Here is an 18,910-nt window from a genome sequence, read left to right on the forward strand (position 1 = left end):
TTTTTTGGCTGAAAGCTGAATTGTGAAGCTGAAGGTGAAGGTTATTGATTTGGCTATTCTACCTGAAGTTGTCTATGCTTGTTGGCATTTGATTTAAGCCCATATTATTGTGAAGAAATAACACTATAAAAAGTCCAAATTAAAATGCTACAGTTAAAACTAGAGGGAAAAAAAAAAGAAAACTAATAAAAATGACTTGAAAACTTTGAGTTAATGATAAGGACAAAATAAAGGGTAAAGTGAATAGTATCAGGTTTGACTTTTTAGTGTAAAAATGTGATTTTTCGTTAAAGTGAACAGTATCGCGGACTTTTCATTAAAACTCAAAAAAAAAAAAAAAAAAAAAAAGCATATTTAATGGCTTTGCTTTGTTCTTAATACAACTCATATGCATGAACAATTGCACATGTGTAGGTTGAAAGCTCAAAACTCAGCATGAGACCTCACATGATTAGGGACCAATCTCCAATTGCTTAATTGAAATTAAACGGCGCAAAACCAAATACATTGATTATTAATTATTACCATCATATGCCAACTAATTCAAACTTTGAATCATTCTATGAAATTCTATATAACTACGACTACACTCGTGGATCCACTGTAAACGTTAATGTATAAAATTGCTCTCACTTCCCGCTATTCAGTTGATGGTATCTTTGAGTAAGTTTGGCAATTTCTTGTGCAACTCGTTAACCCAACACAAAATTATATGAAAATAACATATTTCAGGTCAACCTCTTAATAAGTTGGATCGTTATTGGGTCATCCGTTAAGAACCTAATAACATATCGTTAGCCAGATCTAGAGATTAGGCTTGACAATTTCTTGGCATGATCCGTTACCCGGATACGAAATGACTCATTAACGAGTTGAGTTGTTATCGGATCACCTGTTAAGAACTCGTTACCAATTCATTATCAGGTCACCTATTAAGACCAGTTAACATAACGAGTTTGACACCACATGATCCATTAAGATAATGAGTATGACACAAACGACACGAACACGACAAACACAACTCTTTTGTCAGGCCTTTGAGTATGACTCAAAAGGTTTAACTAAATGCCTCTAATAGGCTGAGGCAGGGTAATGAGTCAAACGTAACTAGTAAAAGTAGCGTGTGAACTTCATCTTGATATCAAGAAGAAGAAAAAAAATTATGAATCCATAACTATGAATTAGATGACTGATGTCTAATCCTATGAATCTCGCCAATGTTTGATAATAGTGAGATTTCAGCTGAACAAGGGTTTAAGTAAATGTTTAATTAAATATTAACTGGATTAAGAAAAAGAAAGAAGATTAACAAGTAATCTAAAGTTAAAACTGGTTGTGTTAAGCTGCGTGCTGGTGTAGCAATATAGGCATCTTCATTTTCATTTTTAGTGGCTGCCACTTGTTGGATTTCAATTCAACGAATTGAAAGGCGACACCTTTTCGACATTCCAACACTTGCCACATGCTTGTCGACTTATGTCATCCTTACTTTGGGAACTTGAAGCACTTTAGTTGTAGTCAACGAGTCATCCCCCCACCCCACACTTTTTATAGTTTTATTTACATTTTTTTGAAACATATCATATTATTTACACTAAGAGATTGAAGCGTGAACCAAGTCTTACAATGACTAGTTATAATAAATTGGTTCGAATTCGTTTTGATGAAAATTAAACTTAAAATCTCTCATTTACAAATAAAAACTAATACATTCAAAACATAATACTAAATGACATCCTGTTTTATTTTACATTTTGAGAGATGAGTTTAGTGATCCAAGTTGATTGAAGGATTAATATATTATTATTACTATTAATAAAACAGCTTAATTAATTATTTTTGTTGTCAATAAATTTATCGACTTCAAAACCACCTTTCTTTCATGAGATACTCACATATTGTATGGGTTTTATGATTAAAGGGAAGGAAACGAAAGAGATGATGTGAAAACGGCTATATACCATTTTGTGTTTTTGGAAAATATTTTTGTTGTCCTTGAACAAAAGTATATTATAAGTCTTTCAAATGTTAAGGGAGGTAAAGATGTGGATTTAGACCAGTTGGCATGGACAAAGTAATCCGCTTCTTTGCAGTCAAAGTTTTTCCTCTCCAAGTTTTGAAAGACCTAGTTAGATCATCATCGTGTCTTTGGAGTGTTCAACTTCAAGATAAGTAGTAGCAGCAGCAGCTCGATGAACCGGGGTTCATGGAGACCGTTGATCAGATTGGCCTCCGGAAAAGCTCTACCGGGAGCTATCCACGTGGCAGTTCATCATCAAGTACTACTACCGCCGTCATCAAAGCCCCAGCTGCAAAGTAAAGATTTTGTTTTAACTTACATATGTTGTTTCTTACATGCATAGTTCCGATGTGTGATATCAAATCGTTCAGTTTTTAAATTGTACTCCAAGAATTATACATCCATGTCAAAAGTTGACTAAATCACCATACTTGTTTAGCTTGTCGACATTTTCATTTCAGCTTTGTCTAACGAACTGTGTATTTGGGGTTTTGATATTCAGAGCAAGAATAATTGGGTGGCCGCCGGTAAGATCGATGAGACAGAAGGCGTTAGTGGTGGTGGAAAGCAGGCAGAAGGAATGTAAAAGTGAGTGCAGATGGAGCTCCTTATCTGCGTAAAACTAGATTTGGAGGTGTACAAAAGTTATCAGGAGCTATTGAGAGCCTTAGACCAAATGTTCACTTTCTTAACCATATGCCGTGAGTATTATAAAGTTAATTAAGCTAAAATCTGGCTAGCGATAGTTAATTAACTAGTTGTTATACCAATATAAATTTGTGATACAAGCTCTAATTAATAAATACAAGGTTAGTAGTTCATCTGGATAATGTTTTAATTAGGTAAGTGTATTGAGGACAGCAATGAGGTTATGAAACCTACATTGAAAGGAATGGATCAATATGTGCTGACATATGAAGACAAGGATGGAGACTGGATGTTAATTGGAGAAGTCCCTTGGAAGTAAGTTGCCAGTACCTACTACGGGCTCGTATGGAAGTGTTTTTAAAATAACTGAAAGCGTTACATATGCATGTGTAATGAAAATGATTGTCACAAATCTGCCAAAACATTTCATATAACTAAAATTAGTTAGTGTTTAAGTATATATGTAGCAAGCCAAGAGTACTATGTGCATGTTAATCCTCATGGTTATATATAGTTGAGTTGGCAAACTGTTACATACTAGCGACCCTAATTCAAATCCCCACTAACCTTCTAAATGGCCAACTCTTTAGCATGAGTGGAGTTTGGTTAGTGGGACAATCATAGAATAAACTGTAAATTTAAATATTATCTTATTGATTTTTCATCAATTATGAGAATCTTGATTTAACGTGGTTGCGTAAATTAATATAGAGCCAATTTATGTGACTAGTGTTCGGTCTATTTCTTGTTCATCATACTTCTATTTTCTTTTCCAGATTTAAGTTTGGTTATGCAATTTGCTTTCATGTGATTTGTCAAACCCTAAGCCTATGTATAACCATACGTTTTCTTCTTTGTTTTTTGTTCCAATTAATTGCAGGATGTTTATAGAATCATGCAAGCGTATTCGGTTGATGAAAAGTTCAGATGCTGTTGGGATAGGTACAGGGCGTCCTGCACCGTCAAACTAGAAATAGATAATCCCTTTTAATTTCACTTCATTTATTTCTTCTTTTAAAAGGTAGTCATATAATATTTGATGTAATCATTTTGCAGCTCCAAGGACTCAGATTCCTTCCTGACCATGGATACAAATAGTACTGCTCATCATTTACATACGGATGGAATTCAGATTCCCTAGTTTAGGGCCGACGGATTGCGTAATTTGAACTATTTAAGACAGGGAGAAGAAATTTCGACAGTTAAATCATTAATTTTTATGTGGCAGACCAATAAAATAGACTAATAAAGACTGTAAAATTTAAAATAAATGATCCAAATTACTCGATTTGTCGGCTTCAAATTGTGAGATACGAATAAAATCTCAATTCAGGTGTCCCTATTTTCCTTGTTAAAGCCATTTTAGTCAGAAAAATAAGAGAGAATTTAACTTGACTGTACCTTCCACCCCCTCTCTTTTCAGTTGTGTGTTATTCAGTGAAACTTTGATGGTAATTACAGCTGCACCAGTAAAAGTAACTCTGCCCTACTACTTTTACTGCAAATTGATCATTTGGTTAGTAATAATAGCTTCCTTAGTTTATGCCAGAAATGCGCACCAGCTTTTGTTTTTTGACAACATCATCTTGACCTTAATAAGTACTTGTACTGAGCCAAAGTCATGTGCATTTTGCTGTTAAATTCTCCCAAATCAATACCTTCGTGTAAACTTCCTAACCTTTCCGAACTTGGATACGAGAAAAAGGACACCGTTCTTACTAATAAGTGTAACTCGCAACTTCCATTCTAATTACCCTTAATTTGGTGTAGTTAGAATGTTTTAATTAGCTAGAATAGTGTGATAATCTCTTTACACTCATGTTCGAATTCTTTCGTTATATATTAGATTAGAACAATCAAAATATTACTTGAATAAAAGAAAAATAGTGCAAATCACAATATAAACAATATAATAAAGAAAAATGAGTCATCACATGTAAAGAGCAAAAATATTTTTACGTTCTTAGCATGCAAGGCCTTGTTCTACCCAACAGGGTGCCAATCAATTATAGTACCTAGAATTAACGGAAGATTTGATGCAAAATTGAGTGTAATGACGTTCTATGATTCATATATAAAGTCAACCTCATTTAGTAGAATAAGATTTTGTTGTTGTTATTGTTAGAATGTCATTAGACAAGCATAACTCTACAAAGAAAGTTCACTATAACGGATGAGATTGAAGTTAAATGGAAACAAAGTTATTGTTATGGGAATCATTTGGTCTTCTTTGCTTCTCAAAGCCGATAAGCAAACTCCAACCTTTTATTATTTTTACTTTGCTTTATTTTTGTTTAATACACATTTTTTCTGCTTACCAACTAATTGATGGGCACCTGTTGGGTAGGACAAGGCTTGGCACTATATTTTGTCATTTAGTTATGATGTTGATCCCATCATTTGTCCTGGGGAACAATTGAACAAATCAAAAGATTAACCTTTTGTTAAATTGGCCAACATGCATTATGGTTCCTTTTCTTTTCTTTTTTAAAAGGGTGGTGCTATCCATATATCATTTTTACGTTTCACATACTATCTTAATAAAAGTTAATTATAATAATTCAAGCCACGAAGTTCATACAATGATTAAACGCAGAAGGCTCACAGTTAAATTACAAAGCAAGATCTTAAGCCGAGTTATTCAAATAAGGAATTTGTAACTTAGTTTGTTAACAGAATTTAGTATTATCATTAGAGGTCATGAGTTGGATTCTCTCATTTTATGATAACGCTTTATAGAAGTCGAGTTACCTAAATAATCCAACTGGGTTAAAAAGATTATGTACAATATATGTTGGGGAGTCTATGCCTCGTCTAATTCTATGTAAGATACTAATGTGAAGGTATCTCAAGTAAAAAAACGCATGTTCGGATTTACACTATGACATATTCAATATCTGATGCATCAATACAAGTTGCAACTTAAACTTAAAATATATTAATGCGTAAGAGATACTGTCATAATAGCATCATTAGAGTGGGTTATTAGTCCTCTCCATCTACCCCTCTTCTTTGTTCAGGGCTAATCAAACATAAGTACACCAAATGGACCAACAAAAATATCAGTTAGAAAGGGAACAATACACAAGAGTTGGGTTGGTGCTACTGCTAACATGGTACACAACGAGGCCGCTTTCGGTGCCCCACAAGTACAATAATAGCAATGCTTTTTTACCAAATGAAAATCCCATCCGGATCTTATTCAGCTCAGCCAAGCTTAGCTTAAGGAATATTTCTCAAATAGTTTTCTATTTTTTCATATAATTTATTTTCTTTCATTTTTCCTCTCTACCAACTGAACCCAAAAGTGTTGAACTTTATTTTTGTTGGGTGGAGACTGGCGCCTGCAATTCTCAGAAAATGCCACACCGCCTCTTCTATTCAATCGAGGACCTCGTATTGATCTCCCATGGAAGCCCTCTAGCTTAAGCTTTTTGTCCAACATAAAGGGAGATAGTGGATCAAAGCATCATTTTTTTCACAGCCAAACGCTGCCTCTCCCTCCCTCTCTCTATCCTTCTCTCTCTCTCTCTCTCTCTCTCTCTCTCTCTCTCTCTCTCTCTCTCTCTCTCTCTCTGTGCTGCCTGCCTTGTGTTTTTCTTCCCTTTTATTCTAAAGTAAATTGCTTTTTCATTTCTCACCCAAAATTACATTTTGGGTAGTTTTGTGGATACCATGACCTCCTCCTCTGCTCCTCTCATTTGCTAAAAAGTGTCTCTCTCTGGTTTTTACAAGCACACCCAGAAGCTCCAAAACAGGTTTCTCTCTCCTCTTTCTCTCTCCTTGAATGTTTGTGTTCAGTTTAGTTAACTTGGGTAGACTTCAAATTCTTGTTCTTGATGAATTTTGTTTGTGCATTGTGTAGATCATGCCCAAGTTTTCTTTTTTGAGAGGGTTTTATGATAATTGTGATCTGGGGTTGGTGTAGATCTGTGTTATAATTGTGTTTTTGTTGCAGATCTGAGTTTCCATTGTTTGTTGTACCAAAATCTAGTAACTTTATAGGCATTTATTATCTTATAATTTGTTGCTAATTAGAGACTTGTTTTTAACTTGTTTCTTTCTGTAGTGTTTGTTTCTTTTTTGGTCAGATTGATGTTCTTCTTTAGTAAGATAGAAGTATTTGTTAGATTTTTATTGGTGTATAAAATTTTCATGTTTTGAATTGATTGCTTTTGAGGTTGATCTGGTGGGTGAAAGATTCAGTTCAATTGTTACTTGTATATGCTTTTGTTCTGGACTTTACTGAAGAAATGCTGTCATGTAGATATTACTAACTGAAGTTGTCTTCTAAACGGCTTCAATTTCATCGCAAGTTGTGTTCCGCTCAGTCTGTTTTTCATTTCCCGTTACTACCTACACAGTTGAAGTCTTATATTGCTTTGTTGTGTAATCCCTTTGCGGGACATTGTAGTACTATGATTACACTCCATATATGTGGATGGTTTTGTAGCTGATGTGCCTGAAAATGTTCTTTTTGAAGGTTTTATGCATTGATGTATTGATTTGATTGCTACAACACTTCGCCATCTTAAATGTTGGTTGGATTATGCAGGGTCCACCATGCTGAAGCAAATCCTAAGCAAACTTCCTCGCAAGTCGTCGAAGTCTGATTCACTAGATTCTATAGGGAGTGATTCTGGCAGCAATACTTCCAATTTGGGGAGTGGCTTCCCATGTACAATTGGTGGGAGTTCTCTTACAAGCAAATTAAATGTTGTCAAGCGGGTGTCTTCAGCAGTTTTCCCATCAAGCATCGCAGCCGGAGCTGAGGCAGTGGAGCCCCATCTATCCTTCAAGGAGGTTTCAAACCCACAGAAGCATAATCTATTTATCAGCAAGCTGAACCTTTGCTGTGAGTTCGTCGATTCCAGTGATCCAGTTAAGCAAGATCTCAAACGTGAAACATTGATAGAACTTGTTGATTATGTTTCTTCTGGGACTGTGAAGTTCACTGAACCAGCAATTTCTGCAGTGTGTAAAATGTGTGCAGTCAACCTGTTTAGAGTTTTCCCACCTAAGTATCGATCTAATTTTACTGGGGTTGAAACAGAAGATGAAGAACCAATGTTTGATCCTGCTTGGTCATATCTGCAAATTGTGTATGATCTTCTGGTTCGGTTTATCAGTTATAGTTCACTTGATGTAAAGGTGGCAAAAAAGCATGTGGATCACTCTTTTATCGTAAAATTACTTGACCTCTTTGACTCTGAGGACCCAAGAGAAAGAGATTGTTTGAAAACCATTCTGCATAGGATTTATGGAAAGTTCATGGTACACAGGCCATTTATTCGGAAAGCTGTCAGCAATATCATATATCGTTTTGTTTTCGAAACTGAAAGGCATAATGGAATTTCTGAGCTGTTGGAGATTTTTGGAAGTGTAATTAGTGGGTTTGCTTTGCCACTGAAGGAGGAACACAAGATATTTTTGTGGAGGGCTCTGATTCCTCTACACAAACCAAAGTCCGTGGGTATTTATCATCAGCAGTTGACATATTGTGTTGTACAGTTTATAGATAAGGATCCGAAATTGGCGAGTACTGTAATAAAGGGGTTGTTGAAGTACTGGCCTGTAACAAATAGCCAGAAGGAGTTGATGTTTTTAAGCGAGTTAGAAGAGGTTTTGGAAATGACTAGCATGGATGAGTTTCAAAGGGTCATGGTTCCCCTGTTCCGGCGGATAAGATGCTGCCTCAATAGTTTTCATTACCAGGTAATATTCTACTGCATAAACTGGAACCCCCTGTTTGACTGAAAATTTGCTTGCTTGATAGTAAAGAACTATACGTTAGCATGATCTAGGTCATTCAACTGATGATGCTTCTAAACGATGACATATTTCTTGTTTTAGGTGGCTGAACGAGCCCACTTGCTGTGGAACAATGAACACATCCTTAACCTTGTCGCACATAACCGCCAGGTGATCTTGCCGCTTGTCTTCCCAGCTATTGAGCGAAACACCCAACACCACTGGAATCAAGCAGTGCTGAACCTGACCCTGAATGTGAAGAAGACATTTTGCGATATGGATGAGGAGCTGGTAATTGCCTGCCAATGTAAGTTGGAGGAGGAAAATTTAAGGTCAAGCGCTGCAGCTGAGAAGCGAAGGTTAACATGGGAACGCTTGGAAACTGCGGCTGGGGTCCAACCTGTAGCCTGTAACTTTTTATCTCCCATAAAACCTCCTGCTTACCCTGTTGTCTGCTAATTTCTTAAGTAAGGAACTTGGCATGCATAGTTTGACAGCTCTAATGGAGTATCAAAATTTGGTTCTGAACTGGACCAGAGATAACAAATGGTGCAGATTGTGTTAGTGCTTGGATGTTGTACTTCTGAGTTGTACTGATAGATGATCCCGCTGCGCTGAAAGGACCGTTTTGCTTGCTGTGTGTTATGTTTGTTGACACATCTTGTATCTTTACAGAAGGGTTGGTTTGTTGTGGCCTATCTTTTGTAAGTTGTATTTTTTCTGTCTCCCTGTTGAGTAGATAGTGATCATGTTTAAAGCCATCCGCTTTGCAATGTCAAGAATTTGTATAGCTAAATTAATGCCCTCCCCATTTCATATTTTTTATTTTGGGTTTTTTTTTTTTTTTGGACAAACATGTTTGACCTTGGCTAGCATGGATTCACATGTACTAGGTGAAGTTCATAAATCTAAATGTTGTTGATATGATGACTTTTGGAACAACTTTTGACTCGTATTATACACATTATTTGTGTTATTGTGTCGGTGTTTTGGTCTTGCTTGTGTTGATAAATTTTGAGTTTAAAGTTATTTTTCTGCTAAAAAGAGTTTATCTACATACTTGAGAAATTTTGGTAGGGATGGTTGACTAGGATAACTTTCACATGAAACAAGATCACATACAAATGGTCGAAATTTCAATAGGACTGTCTGACTAGGCAACTCCTGCACCGGTGGAAGATCAATGGGATCGAGTAAGACCAAATTATACGCCATCCCTTAATATTTTGAGAGGTGCTTTATGGATGACGTGGTTGGACTGCATTACCCATATTTTTCTGTCTACTAACCCATGTTAGAATCATACAATTGTAATACATGAAAGAATAAAAAGAGAGAAGGTGTGGTAGTCTCGTCTTAATACTGATAAAGAAATCAGTGATTTCTTGTGAATATGAATCACGGGAAGCCCTGATGATGGTGTCATGACTCAAGCCATTGGAATCTGACTTCACATCTCCATTTGGACAGTGACCACACATGGCCTGCGCGTATGTACCCACATGTGTAAATGTATATACACACCATGTATACATGTGTACATATATATATATATATATATATATATATATATGCACGTAAACATGTATGTATGTATGTTTATATGTATGCTGTTGAGAATGTAAGGTGCAGTTTGGGATTGAGGTGATTAATAAAAAGCTGGGATGAAAAAAAAAACTTGTAGGGATTTTGGTGTTTGGTAAACATCCCAAAATAACTTTATTTCAAAGTTTCACATGAAAAAAAGTCAAAAAGTGGAAGCTGCATTTTGCAACTTCAAGAAGCCGCTTATTATCCAAAACACGGAGCTATAGTACCAAGTTAATGAATTTTTTCAATTTGCCAATACTGCCCCCTCCTTTCTCCTTTCTCCTTCTCCTAATTCCTACACTCTGCACTCTCTCTTTCTCTCTCGCAAAACACTCTGCACGCCCCTCTTCCTTCCTGCTGCTGCACCTCTTCCTCCTCCTTTTCCTTTCTCTCCGTCGGTCTTAGCGCCACACCGCCGTCACCTTCCGGGTACCAGGTACTCGACTTGCTTTCAATTTTTGCTATAATTAATTAATTTAATTTTTAGGTTAGGGTTTGGCTGCTCTCTGATGATGAACCCATTTTTTTGAGGGTTCAATACCACCTCTGGATCAAGTTCCATACATTGGTAGGAAAGGAATACCGACTCAAAATGTTATGGCTGCATGTAATTTTGACATACAATTCACATTTGCTTGTGCCGGATGGAAAGGCACTGCACATAATACAAGGGTTTTTCTATCCGTGCTACGGAATCCAAATTTAAACTTTTCTAAGCCTCCAAATGGTAATCTTCATACTTGCTTTGTATAATTATTACAATACAAAACAAAATTTTCAAATGTCAGGAAAATATTATTTGGTAGATGCGGGGTACCTACAAATAAGAGGTTATTTGGGACCATATAAAGGTGAAATATATCATGTCCCGGACTTTTGTAGGGGTGCCGAACCAACGGGTCATAAAGAGTATTCAACCACATGCATTCTTCTCTTAGGAGCATCATTGAACGAACTTTTGGGGTATGGAAGAAAAAGATGGGTAATTTTAAAGGATATGCCTAATTACGCATTCAATAAGCAAGTGAAGATTGTCATTGCTACAATGACTTTTTATAACTACATATGGAGGTATTCTAAATGTGATCGTCATTTTGATGACCCCAGAGACTATTGTGAAGAGAGTGATAGTAGTGATGATGATGATGATGATGAATACCAAAATTATAAAGTTGAAGGATCACATGAGATAAAAGCATTAGGAAATAGAATAGCGGCAAGTTCGATGAATGCATCTAATTAGATTACTTTCAAGTACATTAACAATATTGTACTAATGAATTCTAGCTATTCAGTATAAAATATTTCAATTGAAATAGTTTGTCATATTAATTAATATTTAAAATAAATTTTATAAATATTTTTCTTTTACAAATATAGTATATTTAGTAATTCACCTTTATTGGTTAAGAAAACTAAATTAATGGCACATCTAGTATTATACCCTTTTTGATCATTTTACACAGTCACAGTTGTTTTACATAAAAATTTACCAAACACTATCATACTGCTTTTTTTTCCAAAAGCACTTCTACAAAAAAGTTTACCAAACACTCTGCTGCTTTATTTCACAGCACAGCAGAAGCAGCTTTTTTTGCAAAGCACAACAATACCCAACCAGCCCTAAATTTCACGTTGGTGAATTAAGGATCTTGCATGTCCTCGTAAAGAGTTGGGCTACCTCCAATATTACTAATTGGTTTATTTACCTCAACTTTTCCTGAACTCTTTTGTAATGATATCAGAGCATGTTACTCACGTGTTGTCATGTGCTGTCATGTGCTAAGGCTTAAATGACCCCACACAGAAGGAAGTGTGTTCCACAACGAAGATTAAGAGATTTTGTCTGTACTTACAAAGAATTAGACTGCCCACTTCTGTGGTGGGATAGAATCTCAGCTTCATTCCCTCACCCACCTGTCAACCACTGATTTTGTAATGGAAGCTCATAAAAATGATTGGTACCAAATCTGAGTGGTTGCAAATCACACACAGCTTTTATCATCCAGTATTTCTATCAAATTTGTAAGCCTAAAAAAGAAGAAGAGTTGCACAGAAAAATCAGCACTCAGTCTATTTATCTTTCTTAACTTGTGGTGGGAGGAGGAAGAAGAGAAAATGTATGCACCACCGGGGTACCAAGAAATGTCGCCGGTTGATCACGTTCGACGGCGCCACGAGGAGAAGGGTTGCCTCTATGCTTGGTTAGTCTGACTGAAATTTTTACAGTTTTTACTTATATATGTGTCCTCAATTATCCTTTTAATTTCGTTTTGTGATCTGTGAATTTCGGTGCAGTTTGTTTGCAGCTTGTTGTTGTTTCTGCTGCTATGAGACTTGTGAGTGCTGTTTAGATGTACTCTGTTGTTGCTGCACTTGATTTGTCATCTTTTATTTGGAGATGGAGACTTGGAGTCTCCGCTCTTTAGAAAGGAGGTTCTGAGTTTAAAATTTTATGGATGACGGGTTGTAATAAAAGTAAACAGAATCGGAGATTAGATTTCTCATGAATAAATAATGTAATAAACTATATATAAAAAATGCTACTCTGGTTATATTTTATACATCATATTTGTGCCCGTTTAAATTCTTTTCAAATTTTGCAGTTCGGAGTCGACAAACCGCGTAATTTGGATCGTTTAAAAGAGGGAGAATGATCTGAATGTTTGAATTTTGTGAGGTGAGTCAGTAAGATAGACTAATAGGAGCGTAAGATTCAAAATGAGTGATTCGAATTATTTGGTTCGTCGGCTTCGGACTTCAAGATCCAGCGAGGATCTCGATTCCATTTGTACCACCTCTCTAACATTTTTTTGTTATTTTTTATTTATTGTAGTTTGTCTTTTCCCAGTCTATTTTGTCTTCAATTCACTTGGTCATATGTTCTACATCAGTTAATTACACTAGAGAAGGAGAAGCTCTTGAACAACAGATAATTAACTAGATTTGACATTAAACTAGTGCCAAAACAACTGCATTAATTCACCTTCAAGTTTCGAAAATACATAATAACGATACTAGATTACATAATCAACAAACAAATTAATTAACAGCATATATGCTGTGATTATAACGAAATTAAGAAGCCAGCACAGTTGGGTGTCATTTGAAGAGTTTCTTGACAAGTTTTCTGGTTGTGTGCCTCTCTCCTGTGTACGATTTCCCAACGCCACGAAAAATGACTTTAGCTCCAGATAAGTACGCCGTCGCCAGCACAGTTGCAGCCTACACAATGCATGGTCAAATTCAGTCATTAATTCACACAACGCATAATCATAGGACTTAATAATTTTTTACATGACCCGCTAACCTAACACGAAATCATATGATACGAAAATAACAGATTTTGGATCAACCTATTAACGAGTTAACCTAGTATCATCGCAATATTCTCCCAATTAGATAATTATCTTGACAAGTATCGTGACGATTTTGTTTTCGACCGCGATTCTTACTAAATACCTGCAAATGCTTATGATCTAGTGAAATATATGAAAATCCTTGTTTGTTTATTAGACCAGATCGAGATTTCGTCATGGATGTTGTGAAATTTCTCCCTTTGATCTTGTTTGTTTGTACTGCAGACTTTGGACGTATGTTATCTATGTATGTAATACGTATGTATGTATGTATGTATGCATGCACGCATGTACCCATGCGGAATTATACCATTTATGCACATTAAAAGGAATCTCACAAGAATAATAAAACGTGGGGCATATCCCTTTTTATTCGATCTTCTCCAAAACGCCCATCTGTTTTAGATTTGAACCTATATATATGAGAAATTTTTAGTGTGCCGGAAATACAGCCTTATACACTAGGTGTTATAATACAAGTGGTAGAATACTTGAAAAAAAATTTCAACTATTTGTACTATGACATTTAGTGTGTTTCCAGCACATTAAAAAATCTCTCTGCATATATGATGTGGTGCTTACAGTGTACCTTAATTGCCAACATGCAAATTAAAATAAACAAAACAAAACAAAACAAATCTTTAGTATATTGGATACAATATCGAACGTGATTGATATCTAGCAAAAATCATAGTTTCTTTTATAAATCAACCATATATCATTTTCCATTGTAATCTTTTCATATTCTAGACCACGATCTTCCTACACTAAATTAAGCTGGAAAAATCGGTCAACCGGTTGCATTTTTAGTGGTATTTATTGTTTTTTTACGTGATAAGACACGTAAAAAGAGATATACACATGATTGCATCTAAGGTAAATGAACTTATTGGTGCCAATTCCTACGAAATTCATCCATTTTAGTGAAATTAGTTCGCCACACCAGAGGAAAGACCGATTAACTCCAATTTAATAACTCCCAAGACAAAATCAGTTACAGCCACACATAAAAAATTGTAAGATTAAGGCAAGTTGGGTCTAGGATTAAGGCCAATATACATACAATGTGATCACGAGTGTGAACAAAATCAAATTCATTACTTAATGTAACTCGAAATTACCTCGAACAGATTTCATTGGCGCACGTTTTGCAGCTGAAAATTCTACAATGCTGCTCGCTAGCCATCTAGAAGTATCAGTTCCTCAAACCACACTTATCAGTAGGTTGGCATTTACTGAACCCTTTATCCAAATCATAGTTTACAATGATAGAGACTATCGTTATCCTGCCGGTCTGCATGAATCAGTTTCGAATTGCATCAACACCATCTTAGCTGATAATGGAAAGATATTTGGTTGAGCAGGTCGATCTCAAGAAAAGTAATTGCAGGCAATGGAAGTGAGGATTGTTGTCAGCAGTATTGAAACAACATTCACAGCATTGTTGTCAAGAGAGTTAAGACCTGAGATTTTCTTAACTTTTGGCCAACAACCTAGAGAAACAAAAGAAGTTAGAATGAGATTAGTTAGGCAGATTCAATTGTTGCCATAAATATGATAACGTCAGATTCACGTATTATATCTTTAACACACCTTGTTACGAACAGTGCAGAATCCACTGAATTGCAGCGTTGCTCCCAAAAGAGAATCGATGACACTACAGCCTAGTGCGGCAAGAGTAGAAATAGATATCACCAACAACTGCTTCAGTGCTACATCAGATGCGCATTTTGTAGTGAGAAATCCAAAAACCACAAATGTCAGTCCGATAACAGAGCCTGCAGCTGCCAGTAGTCCTGCTTTTGTAACTCCGCCATTGGTACCCTTCTGAACAGGCTGCCAAGACAATGTGGAAACCCAAAATAGTATCCATAGTCTACGTATTCAAGCAGCCAGATAATTTCATTTTGTTCAAGCTTGACCAATACATTCCCCAAAACTGTATAAATACCAATCATGACTGAACAAATACTTGATACCCTTAGTCTATAGGGCGATCGGTATTCTTTAGAACAGTTCAAAGAATAAAAAGATGCACAAATAACACTCATAAATAACGGCACGAACGTAACTAGGCTTTTAAAAGAAAGATGTGAGACGATAGGGAACTGCGAAAAAAATAATGATACATATGTTTGTGTGTTCATATGATAATTGAACTATTTATCGAGTTTAAGGAAACGTTTTCTAGCCAAGACCTTGATTATTACGTACGAATGAGAAATTCACCTACACCGGGATGCCAGGTAGGTAACGCAGCTCAATCACGCTTAGCCATTCATTTTAACTTTCCAAAATGATTGTGAATTATTAGATTCAAATACCGCCACGATAACATCCCGTTACGTAAGTTTCTCCAGCTCAAAATATCAATAGAAATGCGGGCACATGCAGCAAAGCAGAACAAGATTGGGAAAAAAAATCGAAACTTTTCAAAATTCTAGCTTAACCCAAGTGACAAAATGCTAAAATCGAGCCGATCATACAGACCTTGAGAGTCGTGATCAATCGAGGCTGAGCACTCCCAGCTCAGAAGACCAAGTGTCGCATTGCTACAAGCATAGTGACCAATAACCCCACCAACAAGCGACGTAACAAGAAACGAGTCTTCCGAGTCGAAGCATTTCTCTGCAATACCGATTTTTCCCAGAGAACCAGAACCAAGATCGACGCAATCCCACTGTTGGATAAGACCTGCACCCAATTCCTCTGCCCACCATTTTTCAAGTCGGCATCGACGCGCCGCTTCTTGTCTTACCCGACCTTGGTCAGCTTCGACGATGTGAAGAAGAACACCAGCAGCAGAGATCCGTACCTTCGAGGAGCAAAGTTTGTTAGCAATAATAAGGCTGTTTGGATGCCGAGAAAATGAAAGAAAGTGGAAAGAAAATTTGATACCTGTATCTGACGGCAGTCTGGATGGTAATGACGGCAAAACCCGCAATTGCGCCTGAGGGGTCGAGTGATTTTCGTCGGTAGGATCTGGCGGGGATCAACAACGAGATTAGGACCGCGATTAGGGGTCGGATTAGAAGTTTATCCATGCTTATCGCTGATTAAGTTTCGGGATTTTGGTGGGAAAGAAGGAAACGAAGGATGGAATGAGGAAGAATTTGTGCTCATTGTGCACTGCGCCTAATAATGTTTAACATCTCTTAGGCTCGTTTACTATAATTAAATTGATGGGAATTGAATTGAAGATGAATTATAATGAGTTGAAATCAAAATTAAATTCGTGTTAAAGTTGTTTATTAAAATAGGTCGAAATCGGAGTACGAATGATATTGATTTATATAAACTATTTACTAATTCACATGAATTGGAATGAAAATTAATGTGATTTCAAAAATACCCCTATTGTAACTAATTTATTTTTAGTAAAATTTATATTCTTTCATCCTTCAGTAGAGAGAATAACCATTTTTTTAATTTTCTAGTAACTTTTATTCTTTCATTGCTCCTTACCGGTTACCAACATAAAACAAACCCTTTAAAAAAGAAAATTTACTTCTTGTCCTCTCTCTCTCCCCCATCTCTCTGCTGCCATGCCGACCCATCCATTTCTAAAATTTCCTAGGCACCTCTCTCTCTTTCCCATCTTTCTCTGCTGACCCACCCCTTTCTAAAATTCCCTAGGCATCTCTCTCATCCGAGTCTCTTCCCCATCTTTCTCTGCTGCCGACCCACCCATGATCATGAGACCACCATCTTCCCTGTTCTTTGGTCTTCATCGGGAACGCTAGCCTTGTCAAACAAGGGCTTGAAGGCAGCACCTATGGCCAGCCATCACCATCGCAAAGGCTGCAAACACAGACATTATTCTCATCTTTGGAGTTTGAGGGTATTATCGGTATAAAATTTGAATTCCTAATGAAAACCATTTCTAGGAATCCAAATACCTCCTCCCACTCAAGAATTGGACTCCGGCAATTTCAGGAGTTGAATTCCAGATCTTATGCGGGTCCCACAATCATTTTGATTCCTGATGGTTTGGTAAACGCTGGAATGGTTAGGGATATGTACAATTCCCGTTCCCACCATTTCATTCCCCTCTGGCGGCCTAAAGTGATTATAAGGATAATAGTAGGAAGACTAAATTTGTACATAAATTTACAAACTTCTAATAAGAATGAGTATTATCAATTCTTGAGTAATAACCCAATCACCAATTTTCATATCATTTAGTTTACAAAATTTTGTTCATACATTTAGTCTTCTTAACATTACCTATATACATATGAAGAAAGACTTGTTACATTAACTATGACGATATTTCAAGACTAATCACATGTTGACACCATGCAATGTAAAGGTAGTGAAAGCCGCGACAGTATTTCAAGACTAACCATGAACTGACACTCTGACATCCTGAAATGTGATGGTCGGTGATAAGGGACTTATGTTTATTAGGATTGTTTATGCAAGCTAGGATTATAAATTATAATCTCATTTATGAAGTTATATAAGTTAAATAGTTAAAATGGTTCCTGAGATTTGCATAACACATCGCTTTTGGTCCATGAGATTGTCCACCATCCATCATTTTGGTCATTCCATTAAAAACTCCGTTAAGTGTCCCGGAGCTCTTGGCCGGAAGTTTGGGCAATTTTCAAAGCTTTGTAACTCAATCGTTTCTTAACCAAATAAAACCCATAATATATCAAAATGAAGATAGAAAAGTGTAAAACAAGATTATACCTATTTGAAAGCCCAATGATTGCCGGAGATGACCGGAAAATAGCCTCAAAGGTGATTGGTCGGCGAGAAAACTGGAAAACTCGATGGAAACTGGGTAAACTTTAACATTCATAACTTCTTCAATACTCAATGAAATCAAGTGATTTAAAAACGAAAATCATACTTCTCGACGAGACAAAGAGAATGGTACCTTTCTCAACGGCTAACTCTCCATGGTTGGTTTGTTGTGGCATATCTTTTGTAAGTTGTATTTTTTCTGTCTCCCTATTGAGTAAATAGTGATCATGTTGAACGCCATCCGCTTTGCAATGTCAAGAATTTGCATAGCTAAATTAAGTCCTCCCCATTTCAATTTTTTTTTTTTTTGGACAAACATGTTTGACCTTGGCTAGCATGGATTCACATGTGCTAGGTGAAGTTCATAAATCTAAATGTTGTTGATATGATGACTTTTGGAACAAATTTTGACTCGTATTATACACATTATGTGTGTTATTATGTCGGTGTTTTGGTCTTGCTTGTGTTGATAAATTTTGAGTTTAAAGATATTTTTCTGCTAAAAAGAGTCATCTAAATACATGAGAAATTTTGGTAAGACTGATTGATTAGAACAACTCTCACAGGGTGCAAGATTACATATAAACGGTCGAAATTTAAATAGGATTGTCTGACTAGGCAATTCTTGCACCGGTTGAAGATCAATTGAATTGAGTAAGACCAAATTATATGTCATCCCTTTATATTTTGAGAGGTGCTTCGTGGATGACGTGGTCGGACTGCGTTAGCCACATTTTTCTGTCTATTAACCCATGTTAGATACAATTGTAATACATGAAAGAATAAA

General features: G+C 36.3%; 2 protein-coding genes, 1 long non-coding RNA gene and 1 pseudogene across 4 annotated transcripts; 3 read left to right on the forward strand and 1 right to left on the reverse strand.

Annotated features, from left to right (window-relative positions):
- Nucleotides 1-2,138: 2,138 nt before the first annotated feature.
- Nucleotides 2,139-3,858, forward strand: LOC137746760 (auxin-responsive protein IAA1-like). Its single transcript, XM_088677874.1, has 5 exons — nt 2,139-2,316; nt 2,523-2,721; nt 2,863-2,983; nt 3,549-3,610; nt 3,725-3,858. The coding sequence occupies exons 2-5, from the start codon at nt 2,619-2,621 to the stop codon at nt 3,748-3,750; spliced, it is 312 nt and encodes a 103-aa protein (XP_088534000.1). The 5' UTR covers nt 2,139-2,316; nt 2,523-2,618; the 3' UTR covers nt 3,751-3,858.
- A 1,996-nt stretch (nt 3,859-5,854) lies between these two features.
- On the forward strand, nt 5,855-9,361 carry LOC137747605 (serine/threonine protein phosphatase 2A 57 kDa regulatory subunit B' kappa isoform). Its single transcript, XM_068487745.2, has 3 exons — nt 5,855-6,426; nt 7,224-8,383; nt 8,522-9,361. The coding sequence occupies exons 2-3, from the start codon at nt 7,232-7,234 to the stop codon at nt 8,876-8,878; spliced, it is 1,509 nt and encodes a 502-aa protein (XP_068343846.2). The 5' UTR covers nt 5,855-6,426; nt 7,224-7,231; the 3' UTR covers nt 8,879-9,361.
- Nucleotides 9,362-11,841: 2,480 nt separating this feature from the next.
- Nucleotides 11,842-12,573, forward strand: LOC148698843 (uncharacterized). The gene is made up of 2 exons (XR_015960012.1): nt 11,842-12,213; nt 12,308-12,573. It is a non-coding gene; the product is annotated as an uncharacterized LOC148698843 (long non-coding RNA).
- A 394-nt stretch (nt 12,574-12,967) lies between these two features.
- Nucleotides 12,968-16,547, reverse strand: LOC137748924 (protein PGR-like; annotated as a pseudogene). Its single transcript, XR_015959996.1, has 6 exons — nt 16,267-16,547; nt 15,859-16,183; nt 14,962-15,204; nt 14,490-14,861; nt 13,707-13,781; nt 12,968-13,234 (listed from the first exon to the last, which is right to left on the reverse strand). The product of XR_015959996.1 is annotated as a protein PGR-like (transcript).
- Nucleotides 16,548-18,910: the final 2,363 nt, after the last annotated feature.

The sequence above is a fragment of the Pyrus communis genome, chromosome 2 (assembly GCF_041283825.1).
Source record: "Pyrus communis isolate YQ-2024b chromosome 2, ASM4128382v1, whole genome shotgun sequence".
Lineage (NCBI taxonomy): Eukaryota > Viridiplantae > Streptophyta > Magnoliopsida > Rosales > Rosaceae > Pyrus > Pyrus communis.